Below are 18,734 nucleotides of genomic sequence, written 5' to 3'. Positions count from 1 at the left end.
ATTCGCTTAGTTCGATATACTTGCCCCACTTCAATACACTTGCTTCAACTTCTTTATCCTGTGTAAAAAATTCAATGTATGTAGATCACACTTTGTGAATCTCCGAAAATGGTTGCCAACTCATTTTCCACTATTAGGACAATCTTCGCCTTTTTCAAAGTAGGTTCTCCAGGTGTAGTCCCTCATTTCAACTATTTCTTGGTCTTTGGTGTGTACAAGAAAATCTATGTTTCGATGACGGTCGCAAAATGAAGCAGAAACTTCTTCGAATTGCACTTAATGATTATTAGACACTGCTGTGAAGTGGTCTCACTATTCCACTCGTTATGCGAAATGAGGAGACTTATGCCCAATATAAATAAGTGAAAGTCTTTTCAAGATAATTCGATATACTATTCGATATATTTCTGTATTTCTTGTATTACATAACACCAAGTTAGACCCGCAAAATATTTATTAAATTTACTATGATTCCAGAGCTGCTTGAAATTACCTCAACCACTGTTATAATAATTAGCAGATCTATAATAAGGATTACCTTGGTCAACATAGCTATATGAGATACTATCAGATTGGACAGCATCAGATTGGGCAGCCCCATGATTACTCTCTAAGGCTTCAGACTGGACAGCATCAGATTGGGCAGCATCAGATTGAGCAGCATCAGATTGCGCAGCCCAATGATTACTGTCGGAGGCTACGGGTTTTCCATCCTTGTCGACACCATTCAATGATTCATCATTATTTTTAGGGTTGTCGGCAGAAGAAAAATCTTAAAAATTGGATTATGTAAATTAAATACTTCAAATAAATCTGATAATACTCACCAATGCATAAGATGACTATAAAGCTGAAAATGACGAACGCTTGCCGTCGGCGAAATTGCAAATGTTCGGATTGACGCAACATTTCAAAGACTCAGGCTATTTGCATCCACTGTGCTACAATTGTCACTCTAGATTAATTGTACTGTCATTTTGAAGTCTATTTATTGCAACAACTGTGACTAATGCCATATTATTCTGTAACGAATCGAATATAGATAATTTGCTGCGGTGTTGACATTGACGCGGTGGAGTGGATGGAATACGAGCGCTTTGACAATTGCAACGAATCAATTTCTTCTGTTATTCTTTGGTAGTTACAAATATAATTTTCAATTTATACAGGGTTCTAGTGTAGGTATAAGTTGATGTTAGCTGACCCTCTGTGTCGAGTATAGCGCTTTTATATGTGAAAGTATTGCGGAAAGCCAGAGCTTTAGTTTAGTGTTTTATTTAGATTAAAATCCTCCCTAAGCTATCTGGTAGCAATCTTTATATATCTCACTGTGGCAGCGGTGTTAAGCGGTATATTTTAGTATAACTATCAAGCTAATTAGGTATATAATACATAAGAACTGAAGTTGACTTCCAACGATTTTCCGATTGTTACAAATAACAGAAGCTATCGCTAAAAATCGATAATAAGCAATTACCACATTTAAAATTTTTTTGTATTTACTTGCAGACATATTAATAAAGCTTCAAATCGCTGATATTTTCACTCGCTATTGGTGAAAAGTTTCGATAACATACGCTTCTTTCAGTTTTGGGCTAGTGCTTATCTGTAACGTAATAAAAATGATCGATTTTATATGAAAACTGACTGAAAGAAATTTTTACTTTCGATCTTATTAAAATAAATAGAAAAAAGTGTATCGGTTATCGGTTATCGATTGAGAGTGAAGTGAAAATATAATATATAGCGATAGCAAATTTTTCGCCGAGGAAAAGTTGTGTTTTTCTATTTGAATTTAATTTTTTATCAACCCTCTGTATATATCTCCTCCAAGTTTTCTCCTCTCTATAACTAATAACTAGTAGCGATGGGGCATTGGTAACAATAATACATGCATAAATGGCAGGGAAGAAGGTATGGGTAAGACGCAGGACCACGTCTAGATATCTAGGAGTTTCGCAGTTCAAGGGCTAGATGAAGTATCAAATATTAGATATCAAATCTCCCTTAAGCTTCGCAAAAACAGGTTCCGTTTCCATATTCCGTTTCCATAACAGTCGGGTCTACGGAACCGGAACGGCCCCGGATTTTTTCCGGCCAAGGACTGTCAACTCGACAAAATTCTGCCGCTACAACAACAACAGGTGATGTCTTATATGACGAATAATTCAGCTCGAAGTAAACTGAACTTCCATCTGGCATTATAAACGACCAGTAGGTCTATGTAAGGTGTGACTGCCAAGCAATATAACCTAAACTTAACTACCTGTAACTATGAAAAAGAAAAAAACTAGAAACTTGTTTAGCAAAGTACGAGTTCCTAAAGGATACTCCTTATTAGAACATGTAAATATGTATGTCTCAGTCTCAAACAAATATTTTTAACGTTTGTTTTTATTTACATTCACATATTATAGGATTTACTTTTCATAGTTTCTTTTTGCATTTACTATTAATTATAAGTTATTTAAAAGCTATAAATAATGCAGTGCTGTCATCTCAAGTGACAAAGACTACAGCAAGTACATTCATCAATTCAATTAGACCCTCAGTGATGTGCTCAATTGTCTTGTCGATTATAAATGTGCGAAAAGTAACACTTTTTTTAATTAATATACAATTTAAAGTAATTTTTCTTAGATGTTCAACTTTTTGTGATCGACTGCCGGTGGAATAATTTATATCATTAACCACTTTTAATGAATTTTACGATACCGAACTCTTGCATTTGTACTATAATCGGGAATTTGTTTTCATAAGCTTCGAGTTACGGTTTAAAGGTACATAATAGAAGTGAAAGAAGAGTAGAAGGTATATTTACGGTTTTTATGAAAAATATCTGGCTGTTTTTGCTATCAGAGCATTGTTCATAATGCTTAGAGCCAATTCGTTCATCTCTTCTGATATCGATACACTTTATTTCGAACTTGAGCATATTTTTCAGAACAGTTTCCATAATTCACTTGTTCTGATAGACTGTGCTAAATAAAAAGTAACCTCTCTCTAGCCTAAAAATATGTGTTGCTCTGCTAGTTCCAAACTGAATCTACTTTTCTGGAGAATCCGCATATATATGGAGCTCTCAATAGCTCTTAAATTCCAATAAAATATCGCCCGAAATTACTAAAAAAAGTTCTGACAAAGTTCGAGCTCTTAATGTTGATATTTACAGTTGGCGCATTGTGATATTCAATTTCTCAAATAAATAACACAGACATGCATATTTTCTTATTTTATTTGGACGTTTTATGCATTTGAACAAATTATTCTAAAGTGAGAATGAAAACTTATTACTATAGACAATTTAACGATCTATGAAATGGTTCAGATATTAGTTTCTGCTAAATGGATTCAGTCGAAAGGCATGTGAGGGCAAAATCACATTTTATAATAACATAGTTAAAAGTATTAAAAATATAAGAAATTTTCTCTTGTAATACAACTGATAACTTTTCGATTAGAAATAAAATCGTCTATCGTTATTCTTTGATGTCCGCCCATATACATTAAGGTCTTATGAAAATTCCAGCTTACTTGGGTGGTCAACAGAAGATTGCAATAATCTAACAACTGCTAAGTAAAATTTACAATACTTTAGTTACATACGTCTTCACCTGTATATAGTCTTTTCGAATAGAAAACTCTCTTTGTTACGCATTGTTAGAACCTTCGACCCATGTACTCAAAAATTATTCTATCTTCTGAGAGCAATCAAAATAAGCACTACTACTGCTAAATTACAAAGCCAGTCTTCGCACACGCGTTGCAATCTAAGAGTTCTACAAATGACTTTGGAATAATACTTTTTCCACTTTCAGTTATTTAGTTCCGTTTCCTTTACATGTAATCGTACGAAATTTCCGCGAAAGTCTATGTAAAATATTCAATATTCAAATCTAATATGCAGTGTGACTTCATAGCTGATTTAGCTAATTGAGACGAGTGCAGTGCGAATGCAAATCACGCTTTTTGAAGTCTCAGTGTGTATCTATCTTCGAAAAGCGAAGAGACGTCACAACGTTCATTACCCCGCGCGTTGCCAAGCGAGCTAACTACTAAGAAAATGCACATAACATATAACGCTATATTTGTTGGTGTTGTAAGAGGTTATCAAGTTGTGCGAATTGATATATATATAGAAACTACAAATATATATGTATTATATATATAGTAAATTTTTATTTGTTTACCTGCTCGTGTTCTTATGTGTGACGATAGCACTTATACTATTCATGGTTCGTTTGCTTATTGGCGGATGCTAATTGATCTGTGAACACATGTTATAGTAAATTAGCGTATTTTGCTGCACAATAAAAATATGTTGAGTTTTTGTTTTTGAAATCTTTGGATTTTCCATTTTCATTCTAAATCACTGGGGAAGTACAAATGTTTTTATTTACATACCTACAAACAGCTTGGGTTTTTTGAGAAAGACTATCGAAAAACCGCTATGATGACATGGGAGTACGTTTACTAACGGTACAATCAATGTTTGTACCCTAAATAGGGTTTATTAAGTTTGCTATGAAGTTTGTAACAGCCAACCGAAAACGTCGGTAACCCTATAAAATATATACATGTATAAATGATCAGTATGACGAGCTGAGATGAGTAAGCAATGTCCGTCTGTCTGCATATATGTACAATTTTTGAGTTGTCGGTCTGAAATTTCGCATATGTCCTTTTCTCTTCAAATATCTGCTCATATGTCGGAACCGCCGATATCGGACCACTATAGCGTATAGCTACCATACAAACTGAACGATCAAAATTTAGTTCGTGTACGAAAAACTTCTATTTGACGAGATATGTTTACAAAATTTTACATAAATTATTGCCTAGAACAACGCTACGACATCTGAAGACATTTTTCAGATCGTACGACTATATTATATAGCTGCCCTACATATCGAACTATCAAAATTAAGTTCTTGTATGGAAATTTCTTTAATTGTAAAAGGTTCTAGCTAGGATTCTAGCTTCGGTTTAAACAAAGTCTACGCTTTTTCTTGTCTATGTACATACTACATATCCAACAAAATTTGTTCTAGTAGTGGTCGCTCTCGTTGCCCTAGACATCCGTAAAAGTAGACAATAACAATTATTCGATCGATGGCGTCACACAACAATTTACAGTTCACTTAAGCGTCTAGCTGAATATATTCAACTAATATGAATTCTAACTTAAATCTAACTTAATCAAGAAACCGATTTTCTATCCATATTATCTCTGAATTCACTTACCTTTGCAATTTACCACAGCTATGAAATTGAATAATATTTCCGATTTAACATTAATTTAATTACAATGCATACCTTAAGTACAATAATTACAGCGATAATCGTTGGCTTCTACAATTTAATTGCATGCAAAAATATTTATTATTTTTTAATTGCGCCTTTGGGGTTAAGTTTGTAATTTGATATGCGGTAAAACTGAAAGTATTATTGCCACTAAAAACGAATTATGAAGCATTTGACATATAAGTTATGAGTGTAAACAATATTTTTATGATATGACGGATGATATCGTCATATTTTGAAGTATTTATGATGTTTTTTTTAAGGAACTATTGTCAATTCAAGTTCGATGGGTGATAGAACTTTTGAATAAAAGTCTGTAAATCTTAAATACGACGACATTGCACAGTAGGTCGACCAGACTAAGGATGCACTTACGAAACGCACTTACCGCCATTCACAGTAAAACCATGAACACCTCTACCGAATCCCTCTAAGTGAATTGTGTACTTGGACTTTAATTAGTATACATAGCAGACGAAGAGCTCCGATTGCACCGAGAGTCCAGAGTGACCTTTGCACCACTTCGTTCCGGTGATTGTAGCAGGTTAAACTCCTACTTATTCAGAAATGACGCCGACATATAAAACATATGTTCTGCATAGATAATCGCAGCAACAACAATAAAATAGGTGCAATCTTTCTTCAAAAAAAAAATAAAAAATTTGAAAAATATTTAAATATGTTACAGCAGTAGGAATACTGAGGGACTAGTTCGCATATATACATACAGAGTACAGTACAGTAGGAAAGACGGTCAGGGCTAAATCTCCGACATTTTCTGGGTTTACAAACTTCGTGACAAACTTAATATACCTGGTTCAGGCTATAAAAATGTTGTTTACATTCATATTTCTATACCCACCACTGTATGTTAAGCACATACATATATATGAGCAAATCAATTAAGCAGTTATACTACACAATTGTTTTATAATTTCGTCGCTGACACTAAAATTATACAGTTTTATGACTAGTCAATTTTTCAATTACACCCACCACCAGATGGGATTACATAACAGAATTGTAAATTGTATGCAGTTATTTAGAAGGCTGGGGTGTAAGACTTTAAGCAAGTCATGAATATGTAATTGTAGAAGTTTGAAAATATACTCATACTTGCTGGATCATTAATGAGCGAAAGTTTTGGCTAACGCTAAATGTGGTTTTTTAAAGCCTTTTTGGATTATTCATTTCATTCTTTATTCAAGAAAAATATGTGTGTTCAAATTTTAGTTGAGAATTTTTTCAAATTAATGTGTTTATTTTAGTTAACTCCACCAACTTAAGCGATATAGCTTTTTGGTAAAAATGTATGATCTTCTTGCACTCAAATGTGCAAATAATCGACAAAGTTCGAAGGGTCATAAGTAGTAAATCAAAGATTGATAATAATTCGTATTTTGCGGATATTTTAAGCAGGTTATACTGTTATTCGAAGTGAAGACGAATTTAACAAAGCAAGTGTCATCAAAATCGACCCAGTCATTACTGAGTTACTAACCCAATCTTGTTGTTATTTAGTAACAAATATAGATTACTAACATGACAAAAACAAAATTATTAATATTTTGAAATTTAATATTTTCAAATACGCGTTAAGCATTCTTATTACAATTTTTTTCTTCTATTCACACTTTTGCAACTTTATCTTCGCTGCTTTTTCGTGCGCAAAGCAAAGTCTTTTGTTTGCCGAGAACACAAAAACTGGTTTTCGTACTCAAAACGATTTGCTCAGACACGATTTGTGTTTATATATTTGTATGCCTAGTTATTGTATAATTTTTTGTGTCTCTTTATTCTTTAATTAGCTATCAATTTGTTTGTGTAATCTTTTCGATTTGAAAAAAAATCTAATTCTAGAGGCAATAATGCTGAACAGAAGGTAATTTATTGAAATAAATTATATTTAAGCGCCTAGGGTTGCCGATATATCGTTTGCTCTTAATCCTTTGAGTGCTGAATGGCGTTCTTTGAAATAAATTCTATCATATTGTAATCAAAATAGACCAGCTATTGAAAGAAAATTATGCCAATGAACTTTTAAATATTGAAATAGTTTTTTTTCTTGGTTTTATTTTATTCTTTAATATAAAGTGTAGAAGAAGAAAATCTTTTTTTGTTCTCTTTGTTTTCTTATAGTCATCGTTTCGTTTTATAATTATGCTTCTTTTGGTTCTATGACCATATACAAATGAATAATCCATAATGTTTTGGTATCTTTTTATGGATTTCGATCGGTTTCTTTCTATGTTGTAGGTGTTTAGAAGTAGAAAAAATATGCAATAATTTTGAGAAATGCTGTCAAATTGTCAGTCCGTGATCCGATTAAAATCTGGGTTCAGGCCGGTTAGATTTAGCATGGGTAATATTCAAAATTGCTCTGGAGATATCAGCGCTGTAAGAGGAAAAAGTCACTAAGAGCTTAATCAGCCTGTCGACGTAACGTCAGACTTTCGGCGGCTAAATACCTATTTGAAGGTTGCTTCCACAATACTGAGTTGCTCTCTCTTCAACATTAACATTTTTTTCATTCTTTACTCGACGCTTATTCGATTTATTCAAGTTTTTCGATGCAAATCCATAATCAAACAATAAGCGGAGTCTTTCGAGCTGGTCCATCTGATATTTCTCGTTAATAACGCAATGAGTTTATCTACTTATGGGTTGTTCGTTATGACGCGAATGAGGCATGAGTTTATAACCTCACAAAACATGTCCAATAGGTACTTAATACTACGCAAATGCTTGTGTTTTCGAAAAGTTAGCTTCCAAAAACAAATCTCTACTTAGGTCATTCACAACGCACAACAATTCTAGTAGAAGGTATTGTTTTCAGCTCAACTGTTTTTTCGCAAAAAAAGTGTTGTTAGCAACTCTTCGCGTCGTAAGTAAATGTTTTCACAGTTTTATTGTGAAGATTGTATACATACATATCAGCGCGACATCCCAAAAAATAGAAGATTATCAGTACGAAATAAAAAACCTATAAATAATAATATTTTTTTGAAGATAGTATAACTTGACTTAAGACGAATTAGAAATTGTTTTTTATTTTGTTTATTTTTTGTCATGATATCGCTTGACATAGAAAAATCGTATACATTTGGGGGATCACCATAAAGTCTGCTGACGTTTATCTTATTCAAATATTTATTTTATTCCAAGGAATTGAGAAATATTTAATATGTTGTCTGCACACAAGTATACCCAACAGTAAATTTGCATGCATTAAACAATTTTTGGACTTCTATACTATTTTAGGACGTTATTTAATTTTGATTGTTTTTCGATTTGATATAAGAGCATTATTTGTGTTGTTTACAGTAACTTAAAAAATTCATCTCGGCCAAAAAATGGAATTAAGTCGCGCGGTCTCAAGTTAGGACTATATGGCGAATGATTTATCAAATCCATGTTTTTAGAGCTCAAAACTGCGGTTAATTCAGTCGATGTGTGAGAACTCGCACTGCCGTGGTGAAGAGTGATCCATCTTTGGCGGTTGGGTTTTCTAATTTCTTCCTTTCTTTTTTCACTCAATGAAATCCCCAATAGATATAAATAAAACCGATAAAAAATACACGACGAAAAATAATTTTAAAAAATTCTACCAAAGTTATGCGATTTTTACGCTCCCATTGCTGGCGACTTATTTCTTTGGTTGGCATGCGAGCGTCACATTCAGTTATTGCGGACATTCGAAACACTAGTTAGTAGCGCAGAGTAAAGAATAAAAGTTGCTAAAGCGTATAAAAAATATATTGGAGAAAACAAGCAATAAGCTATAAAAAATTTACTATGTCGTATATTGTATTTTGTGCGGCTTGTTTACTAATGACCATTGAAGCGTAAATTATGTCTGCAATTTTATGGCGATTCTCTTAATGAAGAGATAAAAACAAATAAATTTTATATAAATGAAAAAAATTCACGAACTTTACTTAATGGTAGTCATCAGTCATGGGCAATATGACAATGGTTTCTCTTCTGTTTCTAAGAATTTGTTTGCTTTTGATCAATAAAATACCACAATTAATAATTAATCATTTAATTTTTTTAGTTTATTATTTGTTTACAATTTATTTGGTTAACTTGATGTGACGGTCCGAGTTTTTGTCGCAGATGGATCACTTTTTACATTAACTCTTTATGTGTGTTTTACTGATATTCTTGTCAAAATCTAAACCTTTTGCAAAATCTTTTATCATTTATGTAAACAAAACGAAAATATGTATTTAGCATACTGGATCACTAGATATAGCTAGAGAGAAAAGTTTGTCAAATTTAAGATTCTCTCATTAAATTTTGTAGCCACCAAATTAATCATCGAATTCGATCTTGACGGTGTGTCTAAATATGATCACCTAAGACACCCAGAAGTACTCGGATACCATTGCAGCAACATCGGCAACATTGAAATCTTTGAATACTCTAAATCTCTGAAGTGTTTATGCTATTAAATCAAAACAAAAAGGTTCAAGCAATTAATTGTCCTTGCCAAAAGCAAATTCAGGAAGCTAGTATATGGTTCACTGCAGGCTAATGTGTCAACTCAAAACTGGTATACTACATATCACATCCATTCACTCAGGCGCTTTATTGATTCTTCTTGATTTAATTGGTTGAAATGAAGTAATGTGATAATAGGAGCGGGCACAATAGACTTAGGTCGCAGCGTCTTTCTTAACTTTTATATATTCTAATCTAAATTCCAAAAAATGTTACTTCGTTGTTAAGCGAAATTATTCAGCGGGTGAAAACATTTTCGGTATCAAATTAACAATTACTATTGGTAACATATTAATTGAGTTTTATCACGATAACTGACTATCAAAACTAAAAATCTATTTTGTTTAAGTTAAGAAAAAAATTCATGGAAAAAATTGAAGAGTTTGCTTGAAATTTTCTATATCCAATGGAATCACGGCTACGTACTCGTTGAAAATGTTACAGAAGTGTTTTAGAGACTCTACTTTATCACAAACACAAAGTATTCAGTGAAGGTCGTGAAGTCAACGAAAACTCGCATCATGCAAGTCATCCATACACCTATGATATACTGACGAAAACATCGAAAAACTTAAAGAGACAGTATTTGAAAGTGGTCATGTTGACAACAGAAAGTTAGCAGAACTCAATTAACCGTTTCGGTTATTGTTTTGGGTATGAAGCGTGTTAATACTAAACACGTACCAAAAAACCAACGCAAAAACAACGTCGAGTTGAGGTTACAAAAGAGAAGCTTGAAAACGTAGCTGAGGACCCTTTAATATATAAATATTCATATATTCATCATACGCATCGTTACTAGTGACGAGACGCGAGTTGATGAATATGACGAACCAAGCCTCGCTGAAGGAATTGAGAGCCATCCCATTGACATGCTTGTTTTGGCTCAGAATATTCAAGACGATCATAAAGATTTGTATTAAATAACGTGAAAATATAGTTTTTTTTGTCAGTCAGGGTCGAAATTAATCAGATGGTATACAAATATACATGGTGTAAATTTTGAGACTAAAAGAAGGTATAGCGAGATTGCATACATATTTGGAAGACATTTTTTTGGAAATATTAGGAAAATGATTTGCACAAAATTTGTATGAATTCAATCGAACGGTTTGAGAAATATAAAGTTTCACCTAAAATGGTCAGTACCAAAGCCATTAGTAAATTTTTTAAAACGGAATTTTGAGCTTCTGGGATTACATTTTACGGATATATAGCATTTTTAGTAGTTTTGAACCAAATATTATATTTAAGCAGAAGGTTTTTTTCCTAATTTTTACTAGGTAGCCAAACTTAATATTCGAGTTTACTTGATGTAGTTTGACTGGTGCATAAGATTTGTACTTTAAACATTCTGCAGAACGTGATCACTTCCACTTGTTGAAATCTTTTAAACCCTCTGCGCCCTCCCTTTGATGACTTCCTGCTAAAAATTACGGTTAGATATGAAAAAGAGCTGAAATGAAAACTTGAATAACATCGTTTTGTCGGCGTGGCTGTGGTTCGATGGAGACCACATTAGAGACACTTTATTATTAGTTATTTGTAAAAAAGAATCAGAAAGTTGGAAATCTTTTAAATAAACTAACTATGTCTGCTAAAATGTATCAAGCAATGCCGGTTTTTTATAAAAAAGAAAAAATTATGTTCGTTAGTTTATTAAATAATAACACAAGTTTCATCTACATATGTATCGAAAAATAAACTCACAGTATTTTTTCGAAACCACGAAACAAAGCTTTAAGAACGTGACTGTCTGTCAAAAAAATATTTAATATTCATAGAAAAAATTAAAAATTAAACAAATTGAATACCTGGAAAATCCATTAATTTAGAAATTACAAATAAGCATTCAAAACATATCGATGTCTCAATAAGCTTTTATAATAAAACAATTTGTCAAAATTTTAATATTTTTTTGGACAAACATGTTTATTGTCGCACACGTATGTGGAACGATAAATTATACATATAACATATATGCATAAGTAACTATCAAAATATACCTGACGATGATTAATCAAAAGTACTACGTCACTGATAGCAGCAACAATAGCAAAAGTTGAGCTGGTAAAACCGGCTGAACAATGTTTTCTAGGCACGCAACAAAGTGGTGAGAATATTTTTGTATTCATATATGATCACTAATAAAACATATGCATCTACTCGTATATACATATGCTTGCGAGAGTAAACTTGGCTGAGCGTAAACCCCCATAAACAAAAAAACTGTGATTGATCGGAAAGGTCCAATGTCAGCAGTAAACATATATTCATTTCTAAAACAAATAAGTTTGAAATTTTGATAAAAAATAATTTGGTTTCTGGTTTACCACAGCTTCTGTCGAAGAAACCCAACCATGAGAGTTGTTATTATTTTCACCTAAGATTCTACATTTGTAGATTTCAGACACTGTTTTCGTAGGTAAAGCACCCGTTTATACGTTTTATGACTTGTAATTCATTATCATACATACAAGTATGTTTGTATGTATTACACATGTATATATGTATTTTGCCGGTTATAAAATTTCTATTTTTGTTCCCACTTTTTAATTGTTTTTATTTTGTTAATTTCGTAGCGTAATTTGTTGATGTTGAAAGTGGCATCTGGTTTGGTGTCGTTAAATTTCATGTGGAATAAAAAATCCAGTAAACCTGTTTCGCATACAAATTACGAGCGCTCGCAGTGGCTACGATGAGGTTATGGGACGCATGCGCTATAAACATTGCAGTTGACTACTTCGATTCGAAAAAGTGTAGAAAATTGGCACTTTGTATTGAAATATAAAATAATAATATATATTTATATATATTTTTTTATACGAGTATATTTTATTAAGAAATTGAGAAATGTATACTTTTTCTATTGTATTTTCTCTTAGTTCATCCAAAGACTCAAATCTTGGAACACGACTAATATAAAAATACCAACAACTAGAAAAAAACGTTGCCTTCGGTTGCAGCGAAGCTATATTACTCTTCACAAATACAAAAGATTCCGTACAAGGACTTTTATGGGTCAGTTTGTATGACAGCGATATGCTATAGTAGTCCGATATCGGCGGTTCCAACAATTTAGCAGCTCCTTGGGGAGAAAAGACCGTTTGCAAAATTTGAGATCTATATCTCAAAAACCGAGGGAATAGTTGACTTGTATACAGACGGTCGTGGCTTAATCGATTTAGCTCGTCATGCTGTTCACTTATATATATTTTATGCGGTCTCCGACATTTCTTTTTGGGTATTACAAATTTCGTGGCAATACTTTGGGGTACTATGAATGATTGTATGTTATACCCTGTCGAACAAAAGGATTTTTCTTTTAGGAAATATATTTTGTAACTGAGATTGGGATTATCACAGCACTTACCGCTCACGTTTTACTTTCAGAAACTAGGACAGGAGAAATAAAATAACGCAGAGAATGCACGAAGTTGTTCTAAGATTAGAGCATTTGCTCTGCGACTGTTGGATCGAGATGAATATCTTCTATATACCTATACATAAGAAGGCTTCTGTTATGTGAAGATCACATTGTACGAGTATGTAGTTCAAAACAAGGTCCGACAAGTATTTTGTAATATTTCATCAATTCTTTCACAGAACAAAATCAAATATATTAAAATCAGCTTAGTGGTCTCGATGAAAAGAGAAACTTGAGAGCAAATGAGTATAGACAGCATTTGAAATATAAAAAATATACTGATTGAGGTGGTGACTTACAGAATTATGGTCTGTCGAGCAAACTGCGACTTGAAAAATTGTCATAAATAAAGAACTCTGAGTAAGAAGAAGAATATAACTATTTAAGAAAATAGTCAATACTTATGGTAGTTCCTCTTCCGTTTCCTATAATAAATATTTAGTATTATAAAGCAAATTTATACGAAAGGCTGATAGTTTATACGCCAGAAGAAGCTTATGTCGATTTCTTATAAAATATATAGACATAATAAGTGAAGAAACTGGTGTCTAACAGTTGCTGATATTTCTAAGAATGCTCACATTTAAGAAAGTGATTAAAAACTTACAACTTATGTCTTAAACCGAGTGTAGGGTGAATTTAACCGTAGTCATTGATTGGGAGAAGAACATTTTTCGCACATCTGAAATTCATGCCTCAATAATATGCAAAGTAATCTGTGAGCACATCGACTGTTTGACGGGGATTGAGGTTTCCCCCAAACGTGATGTACACACTGATATACATCAATATATATACATACATACATTATATAGAAGTAGGTTTGTACATGTACAAGTAAGTTGAATGTTATTATGAGTGAATTATCGGTTAATCCACGATCAATACTGTTTATTCGCATTTCCCTCTAGCAGGGCAAGGGGGTAAACATTGAAGAAAATAAAGTTTTTGCACTGCTTACTGAACGTTGTCTTTTTAAGCAGTATTTTAATTGGTGCCTAGAATGAGTTCTATATAAGCGCATCTGCGAGTATTGAGCGCAACATTTGAGTTCTGATCATGCGAGCGTTTGCAGTGTTTAGTTTGTTAACAGTTTCACTAGCCTTGAGCAACGGTAAGGATGATGATGTGTGTCTAGTTTAGAGTATGTTCGAAAAGTTTGTCATTTTGTTTGCAGGCTATGGAGTATCACATAGCGGAGGAGGGTCCGGTGGACTGGGTTTAGGCCTTGGACTCGATATTGGTGGTTCTAAAGGCGGCCTTTTGGGTCTTGGCTTAGGCGGTGGAGCGAGTCTGAGTTCGGCGTCCGCTAATGCGGCAAGCAGTTCCGGTTCAGGTTATGGTGGAAGTTATGGTGGAGCTGGTGGCGCAAGCGCTGGTGGTTCTGCTTCCAGCGGGCTTGGACTGGGTCAAGGCCTTGGCGGTGGTTTAGGTGGCAGTGGTGGTGCTGGAAGCTCTTCATCAGCTGACGGATCAGCATCTGCTGGAGGTTCATCTGGTCTAGGCGCTGGAGGCTTTGGTGGTGGTGCTGGCGGTTCAGGCGGCGCTGGCGGTTATGGCGGCAGTAAAGGCGCATCTGGAGGATACGGTTCATCTGATGCTTCCGCTGGTAGTTCAGCCAGTGCTGGCGCAGGTGGCGGCACTGGTGGTGGATTTGATGGAGGCCTAGGAGGTGGACTCGGTGGCGGCGCTGGTGGTTTTGGCGGCGGTAAAGGCGCTTCCGGAGGACACGGTTCAGCTGCTGGTTCAGCCAATGCTGGCACTGGAGGCGGATTTGATGGAGGCTTTGGTGGTGGTCTGGGTGGCGGCTCAGGCGGCGCTGGTGGTTATGGCGGCGGTAAAGGTAGTGCCGGCGGATATGGTTCAGGCAATGCTGGCGCTGGAGGCTTTGGAGGTGGACTTGGTGGTGGTGCAGGAGGCGCTGGTGGCTTTGGTGACGGTAAAGGTAGCGCCGGAGGATATGGATCAGCTGGTGGTTCAGCCGGTGCCGGAGGCTTCGGAGGTGGACTAGGTGGCAGTTCTGGCAGTGCTGGCGGTTATGGTAGTGGTAAAGGCAACGCCGGCGGATATGGTTCAGCTGGTGGATCCGCTGGTGGCTCATCCGGTTCTGGCGCTGGTGGTGGATTTGGGGGAGGCTTTGGAGGTGGACCTGGCGGTTTTGGCGGCAATCAGGGCAGCGCCGCAGGACATGGATCCGCATCGGCCAGTGGTTCGGCTAACTCTGGCGCAGGAGGTTCAGGAGGTGGATTTGATGGAGGCTTCGGAGGTGGACTTAGTGGTGGCTCTGGCGGTGCAGGATCCTCCGGGGGTTATGGTGGCGGTAAAGGTAACACTGGAGGATATGGTTCAGCTGGTGGTTCAGCCGGTTCCGGTGCTGGAGGTGGATTTGATGGAGGCTTTGGAGGTGGACTGAGTGGTGGAGCTGGCGGTGCTGGAGGTTTCGGTGGTGGAAAAGGTGGAGCTGGAGGACAAGGATCAGCATCAGCCGGTAGCTCTGCTGGAAGTGGATCTGGTGCCGGCGGTTATGGCGGCGGTAAAGGCGGTGCCGGTGGATTTGGATCTGCAGGCGGTTTAGCTGGCTCCGGCGGAGGGGCCGGGTTCGATGGAGGATTTGGTGGTGGAGCTGGCGGTGGTCATGGTCACGGTCACAGAAAACACGGACAACACGGCGGCGCTGGTTTAGGTCTCGGACTTGGTCTTGGCCTAGGTGGAGGCTTAGGAGGTGCTGGCGGTTTTGGTGGCGCCGGTGGTTTTGGCAGCGGTGGTGCTGGTGGAGCCGGTGGTGCTGGTGGAGCTGGTGGCTATGGCGCTGGTGGTCGAGGTGGTGGTGCAGGTGGTTATGGTGGCAGTGGAGGCTATGGTGGTGCAAGTAGTTCAGCTCATTCGTCAGCCTCATCATCGGCATCAGCTTCAGCATCGGCATCAGCATCGTCAGGTACTTTCAAAACAGGATACGGCCGATAAGCAAAACTTAGATTGCATATTTGCTCGCATATAAGTACTAAATAAGTTTTTTTTTAGAAAAGCAGAGATTTTTGTGTTCTATTATAGGAAATAGCATATAAATTCGCATTGTGATTGAAAAATAAACGAAACAAATAAAATCATAATAAATAAAGTAATTTTTAACGACTTTTAAAACCCGTTTGTCTGTATGCAAATTTCAAGATTGCTTCTTATGAAATATTGAATGATTGCATTTATTACAATTGATTTTTTATGAGAATATTTAATGCCTAGTAATCCAGTGAGGCGATCAAGATGTTTTTAATGGGAGAAAAAATACATCAAATGGTTATCTTAAATTTTTTTGTAATATAATTATTTAACTGGAAATCAATTAACTTAATTGAAAATATGACTGAATGTTATGAAGCCTCACAATAATATTGATTTTTTATTACAACCAGTAAGTTTTAGTACATTCTTCGATCTGTGAAAAAAGTTCAAGTAGCAAATTTAAGCCTCTCATGTAAATGGAAATAACTTCACCATGTCATACCTGAAACGGTATGGGTGTTAAATTTGCCACGATTCTATAAGCATATACATAAATAATCTGCGTGACGTTTAAATTAAGTTCATCTGCCTGACTATCCGTCTATATATTATATATGCGAACTACTCTCTCAGTTTTCAGTTTTTGAGATATCGCTATAAGATGTAGCTGCCATACAAACTGATCGACTGATCAACTGAAATTAAATTCTTGTATAAAACCTATAATTACTATAAGAAATTCAGGTGTGAAGGGTATTATTTTTCTTGTGTGAAAATAAAATAATAATGCAAAGCGACTTGGACTAGAAGATGGGAAATAATATCTCTTGTTATCAAGCCATAAGTATATCACTTAAATTATTTGGCAATTACGAATATCTTTCAGAACTGGTACACAACCCGAACGAAACCGATCAAGGACCGTCACCTCCGCAGAATTGCTCAACGAATATTGCAATGAAAGTAGTTGTGCAAATTATTATCTAGCGGCTACATTTTCCAGATTATGTAGACCGGATGCGAGTCTTTGGCTCTGAAAATATTTCATCAGTAACATCAGACGTTAGACAAAGAAGTTGAGAGGATCGGGGAAAAAGCCTTAGACAAACAGAAGATGGCGCAAGAAAACGAACTCCAAACACAACCAATTCTTCAGCCAACTTGGGACATTGCAAACTGAATATCGAATTAACCAATAACTGCAATAATAAATCAAATTGAAAAGACCGCAGTCCACAAGCATTTGTTGACCGAACGCTGACAGTAAAATTTACGACAAAAAGGAAACCATGAATTTAATAAATAAACAAGAGAAGAGCCAAGAAATTCGGTGGCAACGCAGAAATGTCGTACAGCGCACACACAGCGCAATCGTGACTACTCAAGCGGGGAATTATTACAGGTGAAAAGCCACACGTACAAAACACACTCACACAAACCAACAGGCATGTCGTGTGCGCCAAATCGCATTGCATAAAATCAAGTGTCACCAATACTTGAGGAAGTCACGAGCTGCGAAATGGCGGTGTGGCGCTGCCATCAATTCGCTGCGTGCCTTTCGCTGTCTTCAGCTATGCAACGCTGAAGCGCTAGAATGCTAGGAAAGCACATACACACACACACACACATATGTGTGGTAATGGTTGGGTGGTCAGCGCATGTCCGAGGAAATATTTAGTAGCAAGGAAATATATTAGTGCACGCAAATGCAGTGAACACGTCGCTCATGAACGTCGGTAGCGGAGCGAAAGTCGCATGAAAGCCAGAAACAAAGCACTTAAATGACAACAAAATGCAACAAGGCGTACAGCAAAATGTGGAGGAAGGCATAGGGAAACTTAGTGGAATCCAAAGCAATATTTCAAAGGACACGAGCCGCAACTGACACATGCTCTTGCTGTTGCTTTTGCCGACTTGCATTCAGTGTGGCAGATTTTTGTTTTATTTTATTTTTTGTTTCTGTTGCTCTTTTTTAAAACATCCCCTTTGCATTGTTGCTTGTTTAACAGTTGTTTTTCTTTCATAAAATTTGCTGTCGCTGCCAGCTGAAGAAACGTTCTTTGCTTGCCATATAAAAATGTCATGCTTCAAATGGCTCTTCTCTATTGGTCGGCGGATAGAGCTGACCAACCGAAGTAAAAGTTCAGCATTTGAAAAGGGGGAAATTTGTTAGTAGAAACACGTGCTGAAGAAAAAATAAATTTTTAAATGAAAGGTAATGAAACCAGCTACATTTCCTCGATTGATTTTTTATTTTCTTTTAATCTTAAAATATTTTTTCATTCACAACAAAACTTCGTAGTGTATGCACTTTTGCTCAACTGCAATATTTCAAAAAGTTCCAAAGCTTCTTCCATCTTGAAGGCTTTTTTCGGTTGGATCTCAAATTTTCTTTGATATCGTTCTATCTTAAAATCCTAGTTGACTATTAACAAGACAAAACCTTTACTTCAGTTTCACCGATAAATGAATACTCTTCACTAATAAAGAATTTTTC

The 18,734-nt window shown here is 35.8% G+C and overlaps 1 protein-coding gene and 1 long non-coding RNA gene across 2 annotated transcripts; one reads left to right on the top strand and one right to left on the bottom strand.

Annotated features, from left to right (window-relative positions):
* Positions 1–383: 383 nt before the first annotated feature.
* Positions 384–1,602, bottom strand: LOC106620463 (uncharacterized). The gene is made up of 2 exons (XR_011396561.1): positions 828–1,602; positions 384–772 (listed from the first exon to the last, which is right to left on the bottom strand). It is a non-coding gene; the product is annotated as an uncharacterized lncRNA (long non-coding RNA).
* A 12,596-nt stretch (positions 1,603–14,198) lies between these two features.
* Positions 14,199–16,359, top strand: LOC106620461 (uncharacterized). The gene is made up of 2 exons (XM_036362335.2): positions 14,199–14,351; positions 14,415–16,359. The coding sequence occupies exons 1-2, from the start codon at positions 14,297–14,299 to the stop codon at positions 16,199–16,201; spliced, it is 1,842 nt and encodes a 613-aa protein (XP_036218228.2). The 5' UTR covers positions 14,199–14,296; the 3' UTR covers positions 16,202–16,359.
* The last annotated feature ends 2,375 nt before the right edge of the window (positions 16,360–18,734 follow it).

The sequence above is a fragment of the Bactrocera oleae genome, chromosome 5, assembly GCF_042242935.1.
Source record: "Bactrocera oleae isolate idBacOlea1 chromosome 5, idBacOlea1, whole genome shotgun sequence".
In the NCBI taxonomy this organism is placed as follows: Eukaryota; Metazoa; Arthropoda; class Insecta; order Diptera; family Tephritidae; genus Bactrocera; species Bactrocera oleae.
This window is presented reverse-complemented; position numbering and strand designations above follow the sequence as displayed.